The sequence below is a fragment of the Camelus dromedarius genome, chromosome 7 (assembly GCF_036321535.1).
Source record: "Camelus dromedarius isolate mCamDro1 chromosome 7, mCamDro1.pat, whole genome shotgun sequence".
Taxonomy (NCBI): domain Eukaryota; kingdom Metazoa; phylum Chordata; class Mammalia; order Artiodactyla; family Camelidae; genus Camelus; species Camelus dromedarius.
Window position 1 is genome coordinate 31,272,501 of NC_087442.1, and position 20,000 is coordinate 31,292,500.

Consider the following 20,000-nt stretch of genomic DNA (forward strand, 5'->3'; position numbering starts at 1 on the left):
CCAAAGCACTGTACTATTGATGTAAGGTAAACGGCTGCAGTTCTAAATCTCCAAGGTCCTATTTATTGTCCTGCCTGAGAAATTACTAAATAATATTGCCATCCTTGAAATAAGTGATATTATTTACTGAAGAATGACTTATAAGTTAAAAGAAGGAGGACTTCTAATATATGCACATGGCTAACTTGTAGATACTGTTTTATGTAATGAATAAACTATTTGGTCCTAATGAAAGATTACACAGCCAATTAGAAATGTGAGTTAGGAAAAGTGTACCATGGAGGTGGGGGGCGGGGAGAATCTATGTGTCGGGGTGTGTGTGTGTGTGTGTGTGTACCCATAGGTGATTTCCAGAATAATAAAAGCCTGAAATCATAAAAGCTGTTTAGTAGGGTCATCTTAAAAATAAAACCAATTATTTTGACTAAAAAAATTTAGCAATTGAATTCAACAATTACTCTGATTAAATGTTTCACTGAATTAGCCAAAAGTTTGAGTAAAATGACTGATGAACCAATTCATTGTTACGGTATCAAGTAGACATGTCTAGAATTTTAAACATTTATGAGATCTAATGTTAATATTCCCACAAAATACACAAATGAAATCTTCTAGTAAGATTACATGTGAAAGTTCATATTCACATAATGACTTTTATTTTAAAGATGATGTTTTGATTTAATAATCATTATAGGTTGAATTTATAATTTTAGATTTTGCAGGTTCATTCTGCGATACAGAACATTTTAGTGAATGCTAAACTCTTAAGTACTGGAAGTGATTAGAATAGATTCCTAAGATTAACATAATAGAACCTTTTTCTAATTAGGTCTCATAAATGACCTATGAATATTAGAAACTTTCAAGTTTAAATTCTAAACAGATATTGAGTAATTGGCAAGACATACATAGATATCTAGCACTGTTCTAAGGTGTTAACCTCAAGTCAATTAAAAGTTTTTGGGGCTTCTAATAATTTCAGCTAAAGATTTGACCTCTTGTGCAGCTGGCATGTCTTAACGTCCTCAGGGCTCTGAGAAGACGTAGGAGGTCTCCTTAGTCTGGACTCTGCTTCCTAATCTCCTGTTCCATCGCCACTGTCCCCTCAGCTGAAGCTGAATATCTGAGTATCTGATTCATTTGTGTTTACTTTCCTGGGTTGGATTTTTATTTGAATAAAGAACATGTGGGAAAGTCTCAAGTTCCAGATAAAGAGGAATAACAAACAGGATGTATTTCTAAAATACAAGCCTAACAAGAGAATTCTTCTAAAAGGACAGCTATAAAGGAATGTCCCATTACATTCCTCAGAGAATTTTAGCACACAAGCAATTTATTTCATTATGCCATTGCCTTGTACAGAAATCTATCTGAAATGAGACATGGGTGAATGAGACAAGACTCAGCCAACACCCTTCAGCCATTCTCGGGGAGCAGGCCTCAACGCTCTGTGTACAACAGCAGTTCTGAATGGTAACTTCTATTCCCGACTCAAAACATCATCCTTAACACATTGTGTTCAGTTCCTGCCCCAAGCTGTTTCTCATGCTGACTGAGTCTGTGCTTTCCTCTTCAGCTCACTGTGGGTACACAGAACCTGGAACTCCCTCCTCACTGTGTTCTCCCTGTGCACATCCCGTCTCCATTTAAGGACCGACTTCTATCTTATCTACTTCTAAGTAGTCTGACTGTCCAGCTTTCACTGACCTCCGACCTTGAGCCTCCAAAGCCTTTTTTTCCCTTGATCGTTCTGATATCCCAAACTACAGAATCTTTGAATCCTAATACTGTATCAAACAATTTTATTCAATGCTCCTATTTCACAGATTAGATGTGTTTTCACTTGTCTGGTATGCCAAGTCAAAAGAATGGATCCCAAGGAAACCACATGCGTTTGGTGGGTTGAAGGATGAACTGGAAATTAGTCTCTTCTGGGGCCATTAGCAGTATCGTTCCCTTCCTACTCCCATTACAGGATATGAGGGTCATTTAACTTGCTCTTGAAAAAAGTAGCTCTCTCTGCAGTGTTTATTTTTTCAAATTCTTCAAGGGACCATGTGTTACACCACTATAGGCTAATTAGATTTTCTTCCAGGAAAGAAGCTACCCTTCACCAAAGAAACCTCTCTGACAACTCAAATAAAATAAAGGAATGCCTTAAAAAGTAATCCCCTGTCTATGCCAGGCTCACCACTTCCTCATGTATCCTCTTCTCCAGTAGAGTCATGGAAAGGGTTTTAATGAACAGGGTATAATTAAATACAATATTTTTTATGTATTTAGTATTTTGATTAACTTGTAAGTTGTAGCAGAAAGTAATCTTGAATAATTTAGGCACCTCATTTATAATCTTTAGTCATGCAGCAGCGGTTAAGTGGTTAATAATACAGTGTTAAGAATTTAGTCGGCTTTGAGGAGAAAATGCTTGGGTTTAAATCCTGGCTCCTTTCCTTCCTCACTGTGTGATCTTGAGGAAGTTACTTAATGTCTCTGTACCTCTGTTTCTTTATTCATAATGCAGAGATAACAAAGTACCTACTTTACACAGTAGTTACAAGGAATAATTTTTTTGTATATGTGAAACACATGGAACAGTGACTGGGTCATAAGTGATTCATGTTGGATACAGTCATGATATAATTACAACCTGAAATCCTTTTTTGGGAAGAAGTTATAGTATAAATACATGAATTAATTTTTAAACAATGTATGAACTAAATATAGCCCTTCTACAAAGTAAGACTTTTATTCATATTCCTATATCATAAAACAAAGATACATGCCCCCCACATATCAAATGCCAGGCATTAGGGCTATGAAAGTAATGACCAGCTACACTTCCTTAAAAGTACATTTAAGGTTATAAAATAAAAGGAACAAACTGACACAACATATTATTACAATTATTCTGAAGAATGATTTACTAATGCATTTCTGAACACTGAAACACTAAGCCAAAATCCCAAGTCATATCTCTGATCATTTTAAGATCAACAGAGAAAAGTAAATTTCAGAGTAGAGGGGCCATCATTGAAATGCTCCATAGACAGAGCCCCTGCACTTCCTCTCCTCAGCCATCCATCCCAGGCCTCATCATTAGCTTGTCATTCAAATCATTAACATACATGCATTGAATGGTCCAGGCCTGCATCACATGTGCTGTATGCACACTGGGGTTTATGAAGTCTGATAATATATGTTCAGCTGGAGAAACCTTAAACAGATGAACTCAAAGTTGACTAAAGGATGGAAATTTTAAGAGACATACAAAATACATTTTCTGCCAAAAGTTCCTTTATGCTGTGGATTGAGTCACGTCCCCTGTGTCCATAATGACATAAAGAACATCAATCTCACTTTGACAGGAAAAGCCAATAACATATTACCATTATCTCATTGCCAGTTATTAATTTAACAAAAGTTTATTGCGTACTTTCTAGATATAAGGCACTGTGGGGGCATTTATGCATCTATCAAAGAACTTACTGTCTGGGATGGGAGAAATATGTGCTTAAATATGTACAAGATTGCCAGCCGTAAGTGCAATAAGAGAAACAGCAATTAAGTGATACTGGAGGAGTTAACAACTGGGAGAGATTATTTGCCTCTAAGCAGAATCCCAAAGCACATATACCCCTAATGGAATTCATTAAAGGTAGTAAAGGAGGAACATGTTCAGATGGATAAAAAAAAAAGAAGAAATTCTTGACTATCTCGGTGAAAAAACTCTTTCCGGGTATGAATAAGATCTGAATGGTTCAGATATTCATCAAGCCATTTTTCCCAGCCTGATTTGAAATTTACAGACTTCTCCCTTCAGTTACAACTTAAGGTGTCTTACAGATTAAACCACAGTCCTTAATAGAGTTCTTAGTAATAAGTAAAGAGGGAAAAGTATAGCTTAGTGGTAGAGTGCATGCTAACATGCAGAAGGTCCTGGGTTCAATCCCCAGTACCTCCATTTAAATAAATAAATAAATAAATACATACATACATACATACATACATACATACATACATACATACATACCTAATTACTCCCCCTGCCAAAAGAAACAATAATAACTAAAGTAGAAGCTACTTTTAACAAACTGAATCAGTTGTTTCCAGGAGTAAAACAGTTGATAACATTTGAAACATTCAGGATTTAGTTTTTTGGTTTTTGTTTTTAACTTATGAACAAAAAGGAAAAAATCTAGTGGAATAACTGATTTTTTTGGTCTCATTGTGAGATCTTGAATAAAGGTAGTAAGTAGACTTATTTTTTTAACATGTCTTAAGGCAGGGGTCTATGATGCCTGATCCTTAATTTATTTACTGGCACTTAATAAATATCTGGCATCTAGATTATCACAGAAGAGTAAAACTTCTGGCACAGAAGTGCGCAGACAGAAGGTAGACGTATTTACCTTGACAGTCACTTTAGTAGTTCTTCCAAACCTGATAAAATATGTCCTATCCCTTTAAGTGGATTTGGAAGAAACTTCATCTTTGATTTTAATGTAAATTATCCATTTGGCAGATAATGAATATTCAAACTAGAATCCAGGAACTCTTTGTGAACAGTTTAAAAAAACCGTTCTGCCCATGAAACACAAGATTTCTAATTCAACTATTCCAAGTCCACTACCTACTATTTACTGTAGAAAAGCAGTGATTTCTATTTCTTGCTTGAAGACGAAATAGCCAACTTCCTAATTTGATATAATTTACACTTGGGAGATTCAGAAAGCTATTTGGAAGTTCTTTAGATAATTACAGGGAAAGTATTTATTGATGGAGAGAGAGAAAATCTGTTACTATTCCCTGACAGAGAGGTTCATAGTCAGTTAACTGACCTGGAAACACTCCTAGAAGGATAAATGTTACTTCTTGTTAGAATTGAAAACATCAATTCAGTAAACGTTACGTGCAAACCGCTGGGCTAGGGACTGACATGGACAGCGGTTCCTGTTCTCAGAGAGTTTACAGTCTAATAGAGGCAGTCTTCAAGACACACACACAGGCAACTTAGATACCATTAGAAATATGATCTGTATACCATGACAGAAAGTATGTTATGAAAGACAGGAGATCCATTCAGGCAATGCACTCAATGATCTGTGTGACGGAGGAGTGTGTCACTTCAGGTAGGCTTTGAAATATATGAAAATGCTCATTATGCAGAGTTGAGAAAAAGGGCATTCTGAGTGGAAATGGGTAAACAATGGAGAATTTTAGAGGTGTTGTGGGAAACCTGAGTGTGTGCAGAGGCCATGGAGAAAGAAGGACTGGTAATAAAGAAATATTCGAAAGCAGAACAAGGTCAGATGGTGAAGGGCCCTTGAGTTGCATTTTATGGAGCTCAAAATTTATTCTCTGCCAGCTGAAGGGCTATTGATGGTTTCTGAGCACGGCAGTGAAAAGGTAGAAGAGTTTTAGGAATTTGCAAAGCGCATGTGGAATACAGGCTACTGGGATAGGGTTACCAGTCAGGAGCTCACTGTGTACCAAGGTAATGATGGGCAGGACTAAGGCAGCAGGATTAGAACAGTGGTAAGAAGTGAAGAATTCAGGCCGTTGGTTGTAGACTAAAAAGTTTTGTATACATTGCTCTTAAATTTATATGTACGTGAGATTGTTCCCTCTTGTACTCTACCAAGAAGACAGATGAGCCTAATCTCTGTCAAAAATTCTAAAAGTTAAAATAGACAATGACTCTTGATAACACATATTCAATTTTGATGAATCTTTATATTTGTTGCTTTAACGCTCAAGGAGAAGGAATAGTGGATCCAAGAAAACTTGGGCATTAGAAAGTAGAAGAGGGGAAGACGTTGAAAAAAAATTGTTTCTAGTTTTCTCTGTGATGAAGCTATGAGCAGTAGCAATGACCACATTCATAAAGGCAGCTGATACTTGATCTCCAGAAATTTTATTTATTTAAAAATTTCAGTCTATGTTTTTATGTCATTTTTAAGAAAAATGTATTTTAAAATTGAATATTGAGGGAAAATGGCAGGAAATATGGACACTTCCTCTAGTGAAACAGTATAGTACTTCCAGAGATGAGTAGCAAAGAAGAAAACAGGTAAGTCTTTTTAAAAAGAAGTAACATACACCCTTGAGGTCCTAGCTAAGAATCTCCAAATAACTGGTGAATTTTCTAATGCTCCTACCCTATCCTCAACCTGGAGATTAATAAACTCTAAGACACAGCTCCCAAATTCTCGTCCAATCTCATCCTACAGGTATTCCTCTCTAGGCAAACTGTCGACCCCACCCCAAGGCAAAAGAATTATCTGCCCTCTGAATGAGACTCATGCTTTGTGTCTTAGTCACCTTGGCTTATATCTTCAAATCCTTTGTATCTATCTTCTACTTCCTCATCTCTGCTTAATATTAGGCTGAAAAAGTTTAAGATGGCTATTTCCATCAACAAACCACAGTCAAATATCATAAATTTCAAACAGAAATCTATTTCGTGTTGTGCAAAACTCAAAGCTAGATGCTTCACGAAGACTTTTATAATTCTCCGCATGTATAAGTACATTTAAGCCTGAATCTGTAATTTGGTTATAACTTTGTTCCTTCCTTTACTTGAACTCTCCCATTATCTTTGTACATATCCTTCCCTCTGTTAGAGGTTTTTTACCTCTTTGTAGATACAGATCATCTGCCAGTTTCCAACAGAATATGTTGCACATAATAGGTGCTCAATAAACGTTTATTCAATTCAAATGACTGAAACTCATCTCTGCTCCATTCAACCTGCCAAGCCTCTACTGGAAGGAAATGCAAACCAAATGCAAAGAGGCAGTTGATTCTTATACCCTCCATTAATCGCTCAGTTTTATAGCCCACCCTCATAATGGTATATACCAAAAACAAAGAGGACTATCTACATTAGTGGACTGATTTGTTACCTAGAGAAAAGTGTTGTTTCTTTAGTTGTGGAATTTATAAGTACCCTACGCACCCAGGAAAGCCTGAAGAAATGTTAATGCTACCTACATCCTCAGCGAAGAGTCAAATTATAATGGAAAACTTTACCTCTTTACTTTAGATTGTGGTCACACAGTGTATCCTCCAGAGGAATGTAAATTGTCTTCATTTTTGTCCTTATTCAAGATTAAGTAAAAGATCCTATAAACAGTTCCAGTTTTTCTTTAGAATAAGAAAGTACTATGAATGAAGTTCTCTTAAACTGAGGTGTTAAAAATGTACTTGTCAATAGATGTTAGACTGTAAAGTCACAATGGTGTTTCCTTATTTAGATACCATCAAATGTAATGATTAAAATACTTACACAGTGTCGTCATACAGGAAAAATTCAGTGGCACAATGCAAATTGGATTAGGCTTTCAGAAATGCAATATTTATTGATACTGAGAAACTAATGATAAAAATTTTAGGTCTTAAATGTTATGAAAGAGGTCAACAAATGCTGTGAAGAAAAACTTACCATGAATATCTACAATATGGGCAGTATCAGGCAATTTAAAGTTAATTGTATCAAATGTTTACAAGTCAAGACTAAAAGTAAGACTAGATTAAAATTACTTTTATGTGGTTTACTCATGATAGGAGATTCCCCTATATCTTTTTTCAGATAATCCTAGTTATTTCAGAAAAATATTTAATATATTTAATAAAGTGTACTCATTGAAAAAAAGTAATAAACATCTTTTTACAATGAGATATGATACATCTTTAAACAATCCTATAAGAATAATTTTTAATCTTTTCCCCGGCCCTAGCATCCTGAAGGATATAACACGCTTCTATCAGTAACTGCAAATCCTTACTAAAAAAAATGTTACTCCATGGATAATATTCAAAAAACCTATCCTCAGAAATAGCCTTAAGGCCCTCATGCTTCAGTTTTCCTATGGAAAATAATTTTATTTGGCCCAATATAGTAATCTTTAGCCAGTAAAATGAATTTACGTATATAGTACTCTGAGAAACATACCGGATGTACTGAAATACGTACAAGCCCTTAAACCTCACACCTATTTCCTTCTCAACACCGATTTGTTCAAGTTATTAATTTTTAAGTTTCTTAATACTTACTTCTACTTAACTTAGTTTCTATACCTTTAACCTACATGGGATACATTGGTTAAATCTAACAGAAAATGTTTAGAACCATATAAATTCTTCCATATCTCTTATATATTGTTATATCTTAATTGTTAATGAATGGTATTTAAAAATATCAGAATTGACTGGGCATTGCTATAGGCCACTGCTGCCCATTGATTTGCACTGATTTTGACTCTTTCAAAAAATAGCATTAAAATTTTAATTTGATTAAAAAGAAATATGTGGATAAGATTTTTTTTTTACCTACCTATAACGTCTGTCTAGTACTTAGCACAAAGCTGTTGAATGAGTAATAACTATACATAAGCATTTAAAAATCAAAGTATATGATTAGCACTTTAACTATAATTTCATATGTTTAAGTAAAATTTTTATTCAATTAGTTCAGATTTGCTAATGGCAAAACCTTCATGCTTACTACATAAGTAACATTGTTTTGAAGATGTAATATGAATTCTGAAATGTAAACACAGAATCCTTTATCAAGATGGAAGGTTTAGTCTTAGGAGGCTCAGTTTTTGGTTTTGTTTGTTTTATTTCTGAGTAGCTAACTTCTATTGACTGCTATCTTGGAATACAACCACATCAAATAGAACATTTTTTAAAAAGTCATTTTTTTTTTTCCTAAGAAGAAGATTCACAGGAAAACTGGTGAAATAACTGATGCTCATTTAGAAAGCATATGAAAAATGGAGACTGTGGAAATTCAATTTTACTCATTTCCTTCTAGTATATGCACAAGGAAATGATATAATTATATTTGGAATTTAATGGTAGACTTAAAAAATTGCAAGTTTAGTTATCTCCATTTATATAAAGTCAGGTTGAAATGAGAAACAATTTATGTTTCTTAAACATTTGTTAACTTTTAGAATGATTGTTTAGGAAGTATTTTAGTTTAACATATCACAGGAATAAGCTAATAAATGAAACTAAAGTTTTAAATGGAAAGGTTTACTTTTAAAAGAAAAGATTTTGCTAGTACTTTTTAAAACAAGAGATGATCTTAGGCTAATGTGAGTAATTAAATAACCAAAGTTATTTATATAGTCATTAAGAAATGATTTACTTAATTCTATTTATGATTTTATTCTTTTGAAATGAGAATCCTGATTTCTTCCACTAAGATCTAGAATTTTTTATATTCTAAATTTAAGCACACATTAGGGAAATATTTAATTCCCTTAGGTACAGAAGTGAACAAGGCCATATAATTAAAAACAACTAGAAATTATAAATTAAATCTTTCTCTATCTAGTAAGAAATTACAAAACATCTTTTCTAGCATGACTCAGTATTTTTCCAACTTGTTATTTTGCAAGACTGTTTTCTCTTTTGTAATTTAAAATGACATTTACCACAAACATTCTTATGTTGAACAACTGACTTTTCTTTTGATTTGGATGAGTTTGCACATAGCTGCCATTAGGACGGTACCCAGAATCATCATTCCAGTTCAACAGATACAAATCCTGCTTATCTCTTGATGAAAAGGAAAATACTCTTCCTTTCAGAAATGTACAACCATTAAAAGAGGATAGAAAAATTGGAGTGAACAAATGATTCCTCACTCCATATATACCTTGTTTGGCTTGCTTTGTTCAGAATATAATTAGAAAATGCCCTACCATATTTTCCATACCTTTTCACTGTGGGTAAGGATAAACAGGGCAAATAAATTTTAATTTTTCATCTTAAAGTCAGAGTACAAATTTAACCCTAATGTATTTAATAAACCATAACTCCCAGTCTATCTTCTAAAAAATGCAGCTATTTTGTGTTTGATTGCAAAGGAATATTATTTTCTGATAATTGTAATAACATTTTCTCTTCTAAGATACACTGCCATTCTGAAGGATGCTGTTTATAATTCTAGCCTACATCCCAGAAGATCTAACCCCAAGGTAGAGTTCCAAAGTTCCATTTAAAGTCAATAGAAGTTCTAAGAAATATAACAGAAAGGTGAATTAGGGTTAATGAAACATAATTTTATAAATTGCATGCATATATATGTATATCAAATTTCTCTAAGATTTCTTGCCCTTACCTTCAACATTATATTGTAATTTATTTAAATTTATGCAACATTATTTAAAGAAACTGGATTTTACATGACTTGGAGGCTCACTCCCAAATGATTTCAGATAGTTTTGCTTTAGTGCTGATTAAAAAAAAACATACACACAATTAAATTCTCTGAGATTTACCATTCTATTTATAAAAATAATAGATGTGACCAAAACAGCTGTAATAAAATGAAAATATAGATGTAATTACTTTGATCATGGATGAGTACAAGCATATTGTGCCCAATCTCAGAATCAAAACAGTTGTCCACTGAGATACGACTGGTACCATTCCATTTTGTGTCTCATAAATGGTAACTTTCAATGAACATCCAGCTATGGCTCTAAGGACCTTTAAGTGTCAAATCTGCTGGCTAGTGAAACAAAAGAAAGTCTAAATTATATCTTGACATTTGGCCATTAAGTCAGCTTCTTGCTACTGCTCCCAAACTCCTTTCAACCTTTCATCCCAACTGTTTTTGCCTTGTTCCTTGGACTGGGTTTCAGGCAGAAATGTGAGGATGGGTATTTGGGCACACAAATGTTCCCATTTCTCTCTAATTTCCTCTTTGATAACTTGGTCTGGCTCCTTGAAGATCATGATCTCAAGTCCTATAGTTGGGCCCTATGGCCCGGCCAGTCCTCCCGGATGTGGCGCACCCATTTTTCTGGACTGTGGCTTGTCTCCCTGGCCAAACTGCCCATTCAGGGCTGGCTGGGGTGAAGCTGTTTCCTGGATATCTTTACAGAGATTACTCTCCACTCGGATTACATACGGTTTCTGTCAATGGGTCTGTCTAATCTCTGAGACTGGCTGCCCTGCTGGAACTATGCCTTTGCTCAAATTCAACAGGAGGACTGACTCAGTGTTCAGTTTCCTCCTGAACTGTACTTAGTTATGCTCTGTTAGTTCTAAACATGAAAATGGAATAGGGAGCAAAAACAATATTTATCTTTTTTTCTAAATCTAGTGGATTACGTCCTTCTCTGACCTGCTAATTAACAAAAGAGACCTTGGATTTAATGCGGCAAATGTAAATTTATCCAGAGTAAGATAACGTTATGTGACCAGTGATTACTTTCGCTCCTGCCTTTTCAACGTCTTGCTGATGTTACACCATTTTCAGCCTTCAAAGATCAAGATAATGTCGAGCAAACTGACAAGAATGTTAATTTCCACTAGTTATGTAAAATTTGTTGGTCATCTGTTGCTTACATAAACTATTTAAGTCTATCCTAATGAAAGAACCTGGTTATAGAATGTAGGAAACCTGAGATAACATTTTAAACTGCGTTTATTGGTGTCAAAGTTTTCAAATATTTTGTTGTACTTATTTGAATGGTAATTTAAAAGTCTCCCAAAGTAGTCAAAATGAAGATAATTTTAACATTTATTAAAATAGGCTTATGTAAATTACCTTCACATTAAGTAATATTCTAAAGTGATAGTCAACTTTACATCATAAATACCTTTAGTCATAAAATACCCATACTCACCAAATAGACATCCACTTCCTTAAGCTCTATGTCAAAAGCTGAGTTAAAATACATATGGGTATTTAAAAACCTTCATTTTCCCCTGGTACTAGAAGGAAAAGATTAATAGTGAATAACAATATTCATTTTTAAACAATTCCGTCAATTAATTTTTGACCCTTAGCGAAAGGAAATTTCTAAGGCTCACCTAGTGTTAGTGCAAACCAAGATGTACCCGCTAACAAAGTATTTTCTTTAGATATAAAACAGAAGCAGTAAGCTACAATACTGTCAGCTAAAAGTTTTCTGACACGCTTTGCCTAAATTGTGGAGATTCATACCACGGATGTCAGATACCATCTGTATAGTTCTATAAAAATCCTTTGAAACCCTACAGGAATCCACAAATTTCCACATTTGGCACGGTGGGGGTACAGCACTTTTTAGCTGAAGGCACTGTATCTCTGGGAGGACCTTTTTATTAGGAAGAACGAGAATGAGTTGTAAGTGCCACATACGGGGACTGGAATAATGTAAAAAAGAAGAGCAGCTTACTGAGCCGCACTTGTCGCACTTTAAAAAAAAAAGATGAGATGATAAAGAGCTGGCATAGTCATAAGTTCTGTACAATCACTTTGGAAAGAGATCTCAAAGCTAACTAGCAAAGTTAATAATAAAAAAAAAGTTTAGAGATTAAATACAAATGGAATTAAATCAGAATTAAAATTATAAGAGGCCCAGAAATGGTTAGGGAAAAAAAAATTAAAGATGAGGGGAAAATTGTGAATTAGAAAATCTGTGAAAACAGATGTAAAGCCCCCCAAATGCTTTTATGTTCAGAGCTTCTTGGTGCATCTTAATGATCCAAAATATCAGCAAAAATTGTGCAGGCTTAACAGGCATGAAAACAATGAGAGAGCATTCCACTTGCTCAAGTTGTCAGTCACTTTCAGCTGCTTTCCTCTGATGTCCAGAGCCACTCCAATTTCAAATGCTTCTGCCCACAGAGAGATCTAAGATATGTAGGGATTTTATATAAAAATATCACCAGCCAAAGGTGTAGGGTCTGCAAATTCTACATGTGCCTACAAACAGCAATTTAAATTTTAAGGCAGCCAAAGAGAATAGAAGGAAGAAAGGTAATATTATATACTTGAATATTTTCATTATGTTTCATGATAATTCACAATTTATATTAGATTTTCAATACTGTTTTACAAAGTGGGACTCTGGAAGTCCCTTTCAGCTGTCTTTGGTTGCAAAGTTCTTACTCCCAGGAGAGCCTGGTGTTGATCACTGGAAAGATACAACAAACTGAGGCTCTCAAGAAGCAGAGGGTGTTGTAAAGATGACTGGGACATGCACTGTATTGAAAGTTCTAGGACACACAGAATGTGCGTTCAACATGTTAATAAAAAAGATTAATGTGATCTGCTCTGCAGTTCTGAAGTAACACTACACTACTCCTCTTTTGTGTGATGCCTCAGCCTTTGATTTCCTTACCCTAAAGTTTTGGCTTCTAAGAACACAAATGTATTTTCTAGTCTTATATGAGCCATGTTAACATTCTGATTCTATATAGAAGATCATTAACTTGCAAACTTCAAATATTTGCTTAAATAAGAGGGAGAAAATAATAATCGCCTGCAACTAATTATAGAATATTAGCAAGTAGAACTTTGAGATGGCATGGAGGCTGAGAAGACTCAGGAATGACATGGAAGAAATGATCTGAAAACTCAACAGCAGGAGACTAATTATCAGACGGGGGACCGACATGACATGGGAGAAGGCTTTGTGCGTGAAGACCTCGGTACAAAACGAGCTCAGGAAGAACATTCGTATTGATCTCTAGAAACAAAATCTGAAAATATAAAGATGGGAACCTCATTTTAACATTCTTACAAGAGAAAGAAAAGGCAAATCTGAGCTAACTCATTGAGAGTGAGGAGAAACAACTACTTAATAAAAAAGAAACAACAGTTGAACTAAATATGGCGAGTACAGCATAAAATTTCTTTCTGCCTCAAGTTTGGAAGGAGGCAGATAATGGACTGATGCTACCAGTATGAGTTCACCTTCCAGGTCTACTCCAATTGTTTTCTTCTCTTTTCATTCATTTAAATCTAACACGTGGGAAAAGGAAATAAGTTCAAATTATTTCCTCCTGAACACAGCATCAATCCTAACTGTTAAGGTAGTTTTGGTAAGAGGCAAACACCGATATAAAATAGAAATCTAAAGTAATTTTATCCATAACCTGTAGAACTCCGCAAAGTCTGGTAATCAGGGAATGTGGGCGCTGAGGTGCAGAAGGGAAGAGTATTATCAATTATAATGATCCTAAACTCTGACTCTTACAGGGAGAATCCCTTGCATTCATAAAGACCATCAAGGCTCTAGAACTCTTTCAACAGCAGTAGAAAATAAAGATTTAAAAAATCGACTTGATTGAAAAGTGCCAAAACAAGTTTAAAAAAATTATTAGGCAGAATCTGTATTATTCCACCTGGCTTTAATCTTTTCTACTTCCTGGTAGAATCCTCTTGAAGTCATCTGATTAGGACTCTATTAATCTCGGTAATTTTTGTCTTCATTTTCAATTCACCTTCAATACGATAAATAAAATGTAACAAGACCTCAGAGGATAGTCACAAATGAGGTGAAGGCCTGCCACTTTCTGTTCACATAAAGTTGGACAGTTCTAAAAGACATTAATTAACTAAAATATTAAAATTAAAAATACAAGCTCACAAGTATACTCTGCCAATAGTTAGAAAGATCTCTTGGTTCCTTCATAAAAGTGAACATTGGAGTTAGTTCTCTCTTCTTCCTAAAATCTCTTCTCCCTTCTTCTTCAGCACACTACGAGAATCCTGGATTGTACTCTTATAGGGATCGCTTGGTGAAGTCAAACCATTTCTAATGAACTGTCATCTCCCATTTTGGTTCTTCATAATCGGTATCATATGTTTATTGAGTGCTTTGTTTGTGTCGTATAATGTGTTAGGGGTTTCATAAACTATGATATGTTATAATGTATCTAAAGCATAGTCTCTGTCCTTAAGGGACCTACCATTAAGCCAGAAATAACTCAGAAATAACTGCATAATGAGCACACACGTGTGCAAGAACACATGCGCATGCGCGCACACACACACACACAGCCTTAGTTCCAAATAGTGGTACAGGCGACAAGCTCTTCAGAAATGTGGAGCTGAGTGTAGGTCAAAATTACTTGGGAAAGCCTCCTAGAAAAATAGGATTAGGCTCATACGGAAAGGCAGAATTTAGGTAAGGAAAGAGAATGAAAAACAAAAAAAGGAAAGGGCAAAAAGGCCAAGGGTTAAGGCAAAATACATGCATTAATTTCCCAAACTCTTCATTCTGGGTATGCTAAGAGTAAAAGCCACAGCACAGGGGAGTGTTAAATATGGAGTGTTAAAATGAAGACTATGGATGATAATTTGGCATTTCTGGCTCTCTAAGAATAATCGGTAAGAAGCACTAATCCATAGTTCTACTCTTCTAAAGTTTTAAAACATCTTATCTCCTAATCTCAGGAATACTTCTATATTTTACCATATAGGATTTGACTATTCTAGAGTTGAACAGAAAGACTAAATGAAGAGACAGTTTCCATTTTGTTTTTTCCTGAATCTAAGAACACTTGGATTCGGCAAGTAAGATACTGAACTCATCATCATTTTCCCTCCTGAGCCTGTCCTCTGTGTCCCCCATTTCTCTTGCGGGCTTTTAAAGTCGCTATGGTTTTTTCCCCCTAATTTTCCTCTTTGTCCCCAACATTCAATCCATTGTCTTATTCTGGTATTTCTTTTCTCAGCACTCCCTGTACAGATTCCTTGCTCTCCGCCCTTTGTTTTGTATTTAAGTCAGATACAACATACTGTAAGAACTCATCTTCTGCTTCCAGTTCTCTCCCAATTCCAGAACATCCTTCCACACATGAGTTCCACTCAGGTACAGTTCATCCAGCACACCTGCAGGTTACTCTTCCCAAAGCACATCTGTGGGCAAGTGAAAGCCAAGCTCATAACATCAACAGGCTCCAAACTGACACAAACACCATAGCTTGATGTTTAAGACACTCAACAGTCCGGTCCCCTTGACAGACTCTAAATTCTACTTCCCTTTTTTATATTCTAAATTCCTGTCAAACCAAATACACAATGTTCTCCAGGCACATATCATGAATTCCTGTTCTGGGCTGATATTATCCTATTCGAATTGCTCATTGCCTACAATCTGAGATAACATCTTCTCATCTCAAAAACCTCTGATCTCACTGACGCTGAGTCAGGCGCTCCCTACCACAAATTCCTGTCTCATGTTGTTTCACTCTGTGGGTCCACTTACTTTATGAATTTTAAGAGGAGGTGGGAGGAAAAGAAGAGGGACTATCAAGGAAAGTAGCCACACATTTATGGAGAGCCTAAAAGAATGTATCAAAATACAAAATATTTTTGTATTGTTTATGGTCTCCTTTACAGCAATAGTAAGGTATTACGAGAGGTAATATAAATCAGTAACTATGAACACAGCACTATGAGGGAAGCAGGGAGCAATTATTATGTTCCAGGCACTCATTTCATGTGCAAAAATCCTATGAGGTACGTATTATTATTACTTACCTCACTTTCAGCTGAGAAAACTGAGGAAAGAAATAAATCCACCTCAGCTATTAGGTGCTAAGTCTGGGATTGGAAGCCCTACAATCTGCCACCAGAGCCCACATATGCTAATACCACGAGGCCCTTTGCCTCTTGTTAACAATTGCATCAGCACAGCTTAAACCTCCACCCCCAATCAGTAACAATAAGCACCATGATATAATTTCAGGACACATGACTATGCTATTTAAGTGTAAAACAATTCTTTCACCTTTGTTTAATGTTCAAAGTACTATGAAATGCATTCAGTTACGTGCAGCCAAATTTTGATGGAGAGAATTAGATAGTATTTTTCCCGTCTAATACCACACATAAAATGACAACATATTCTTTAAGTACAAGCATCTTAAAACTCTATGAAGATGAAGATATAAAATGCTGAAGTGACATTCCATCAATAATATTGGACATCTAATATACAAAATGTTAATGACGGCAGGGGAAACAGAATCAAAGAATGAATGTTGACTCAATATTCTTAAAGATAATTAAAAATATGATTATAATTTATATAATTTAGGAAAAGACAAGATTCAGTCTTCCTCTAACTTTTATCTTTTCTGAAATCTATTTCCAACAAGCTGAGGGAAGCTTTCCTTTTCTCTCTCTATGGAAAATACACATAAATATTTTTCACATGCACTAATTCATATAGGCATAAAATGTACGATATATTGACTATGAATATTTTACTTTTATAAGCCCAGAGTGGCAGTACGTTAGGCATGAAATATACAATTATTATATATTGTTTAACACACACTATTTTTTCTGAGACATTTTATAATTCAACTGTAACTAAATTAAGAACAAAATGAATAATCTAAAACAGCAATTGCCAAATGTAAAATAGTGCTAACCTAAAAATGCTGTAATTTAGCCCAGTGATGATTTCTGGTTCTTAAAAACAATGTCCAATAAGCTATTTTATTGACCTCATTCATCGTTTATTTTAAGACTCTTATCACTGGACAATCAACATTTTAAAAAACCACTTCCCTGCACACCCCCTGTAGATGGTTCCTAACAACCACTATACATTGCCTAGTAGCGCAGTCAGTTGCACTGACATTGTAAACACTTTTATTATGAATACCTTTCATTTCTCTGAAATAGGTCTTTTTTTTAAGGGGGAAAAGAGGATCTAACTCTTGTTTGCTCTTTAAAGTTTTATCGTCTTAGCATTTTATACAGGGGGCCAGCATTAGCATACTCTGGAGAAAGGCTGAAAGTAAAAGGCCTCAGGCTCCCCCCGTGCGGCTGATAAAGCGGGGATGTAAAAACTTGAGTTGGATTGCTCACTTTCCTTGTTTTAGAGCACTGTGACTCTCAAGAGCATATACTCATGTTCTTTCTACTCCGAGTTTTATTACTTCTTTTGTATTATTTAATACATCTAAAGACACTTCCGAAAGACAAATTTTTCCATTTTGAAAAAGTAATGGTTTGGAACCGGATAAAATGCATTAACGTTCGCCGTGTGTTTTTCACAAAGGTGATAGAGTAAAAGCGCTATAAAGCAATTAAGCACACGATCTTAAAGACATTAATGTGTCAAGCAGAATAAGATGTCTAAAAAAGTCAACAACAATAATACCCTGTGAAAGGTCAAATGGAAACAGGCACCTAGAAAGACCATATTTCTCCCTCTGGCCTTTGACTAGATATTTAATGCAAAAACAGAGAAAGAAAATGTAAGAATGAGAGAAAGTACGACTCTTACCACAATAACTTGAAATTAGAAATATGTGATGTCTAACTCTCAGAAACATAGACATAAGTTACAATCATTCTAACAACTGAATGAATTGCTCAGGATTCAGAGTCTAATATTCTTCCCTGAATTCTAAGTTCTAACAGGGCCCATACTTTTTAGTAAACAAGAAACTGATATGCTTGGCCTATTGAATAAGGCCAGGCATTTTTTAAAGTGTCATACACATTTCTGAAATCCACAATACATCAATTTTTAATACATCTACTCTCTCAGCTCCATTAAAAAGATGGTAGGGGAAAGATTTTAGAGTAATTAATGATATAGTTAGCTGCTAAATATTAATAGGAATCGTAGTCTTGCATAAAATATAACATATAAACCTTGCCAATACAGACGCACCAGTAATTAAAGTTGAATATGTAATTACACTGATTTATAGGACAGGCAAAAAGTTACACTTTACTAGCTTCTATGTAAACTGTGGGTAACAGTTAAACTTTGCATTTTACGGTTTATAAAAACGGGCCATATCTTGACTACAGTTCATAAACGGTTTAGAGACCTGTAATAGTAGTAAAAATTACGACAACTTATTCCATCATGAATATTCTTATTGCACCATCCAAACCAAACTGTGATAATGGCCCATAAGAGGTAGACTCATCTTAGACACGGTTTTACAACCCCAAGAGAATGTTAGGAGCACTAAGAATTTGTAGAGGACTGCCCTGCCGGTATAATAATTAGAGGATACTGGAGAAACTCTAAAAGGTGTATTAAAACCGATTTTGAGACATTTTTTCTATATCACGAACATGGTGCAGTTTAGCTCCACTTAAACTTGCTTTTTTTTTTTTTTTTTTTACTGATATGCTCTTGGAAGTTTCAGAAGGCTGCTATGTTTGAGAAGCAGGTGAACACAGGCCCTTCCCCTTACGGAGTCCGGGAGCCACACTTACATGTGCGGCTGCGGTGAGCAGCCTGGGCTGCTGTTGCCATTGCTGTCCATGTGGTCCAGGGAGCCATTGAGGTCTTCGTGGACGGCCTGCAGCAGACCGCTGGACGCGTTATTGATCAGTCCTGGGTTGCTTAGCAAAGGTAAACTGCTCTCTGCCAAGGCAGCCTAGTGAAATGAAGAGGGTATAAAACAACTTTCAAAATGCCCTTTCAAATCATTTCTTTAAACGTCTATCTGCTTTTCCTGGGTTTCAGTTCTGATGCAGGATTTTGGAAGCATGTCAGTAAAATGTGTGGGAAAGACAACGGGCAACTGGTGGCAGTGATACCAAGGAAATGAAGTGTGATGTGAAAATGTAAACACGAGCTCTCCCCAGCAAACTTTCCCGCTTCTGTCCCAGCCTCCCACATCGTGAAATGTCGGGTCCTCACACATGGTGAAATACCCCAAGATAATATAAGCAGTTGCTCTGCTTTTTAAAAATGACCAGAACTTAACTCAAAATAAAGAAGTCCTGACATTTGCCTCCTCTGCATAAAAATTATATATTATAATTAAACTTTAAAGTTTTTGCCACAAGCACCATGTTCCCCAACACTATGATGTGAAATCATTTATGACAGCCTGGATAAATATTAATGCATAGCCACATGCATTTGCAAAGGTTTCTATCAATCTAGCATTTGCAGGAAAACCGAGTGTTCCAGATTTTGCCACAGGGTGTCCTTCTTGCTTCTTCACATCAAAAGTAGCTTGAATTAGAACCAGTGCTTGCTTTCTACAGTACTAGGTACTACAACTTACTTGGATGATAAGCCAACGATTAAGAATAATCACCGTCCCATCTAAATACAAAGCCATGCCCCTCCTCCCCCCAAAAGCCAAAACATTCAAGCACAAGGACAATGGAAGATACCTTTAAGGATATTACCTGCAAACTGGCATTAAGAGCTGCTCCATAGCCTAAACTGGTAGGTATATTTTTTACTAAGGTGGGGCTTCTG

At 35.4% G+C, this 20,000-nt stretch overlaps 1 protein-coding gene across 4 annotated transcripts in view; it reads right to left on the reverse strand.

Annotated features, from left to right (window-relative positions):
* The window catches only part of FOXP2 (forkhead box P2), a 500,104-nt gene that overhangs the window by 8,158 nt on the left and 471,946 nt on the right, over positions 1-20,000 (reverse strand). For all 4 annotated transcript variants that reach the window (XM_064487425.1, XM_064487424.1, XM_064487426.1 and 1 more), the window contains 2 exons: positions 19,928-19,997; positions 18,998-19,161 (listed from right to left, as the gene is read on the reverse strand). In XM_064487425.1, coding sequence (XP_064343495.1) covers positions 18,998-19,161; positions 19,928-19,997 — 234 coding nt within the window. The remainder of the gene's footprint in view (positions 1-18,997; positions 19,162-19,927; positions 19,998-20,000) is intronic.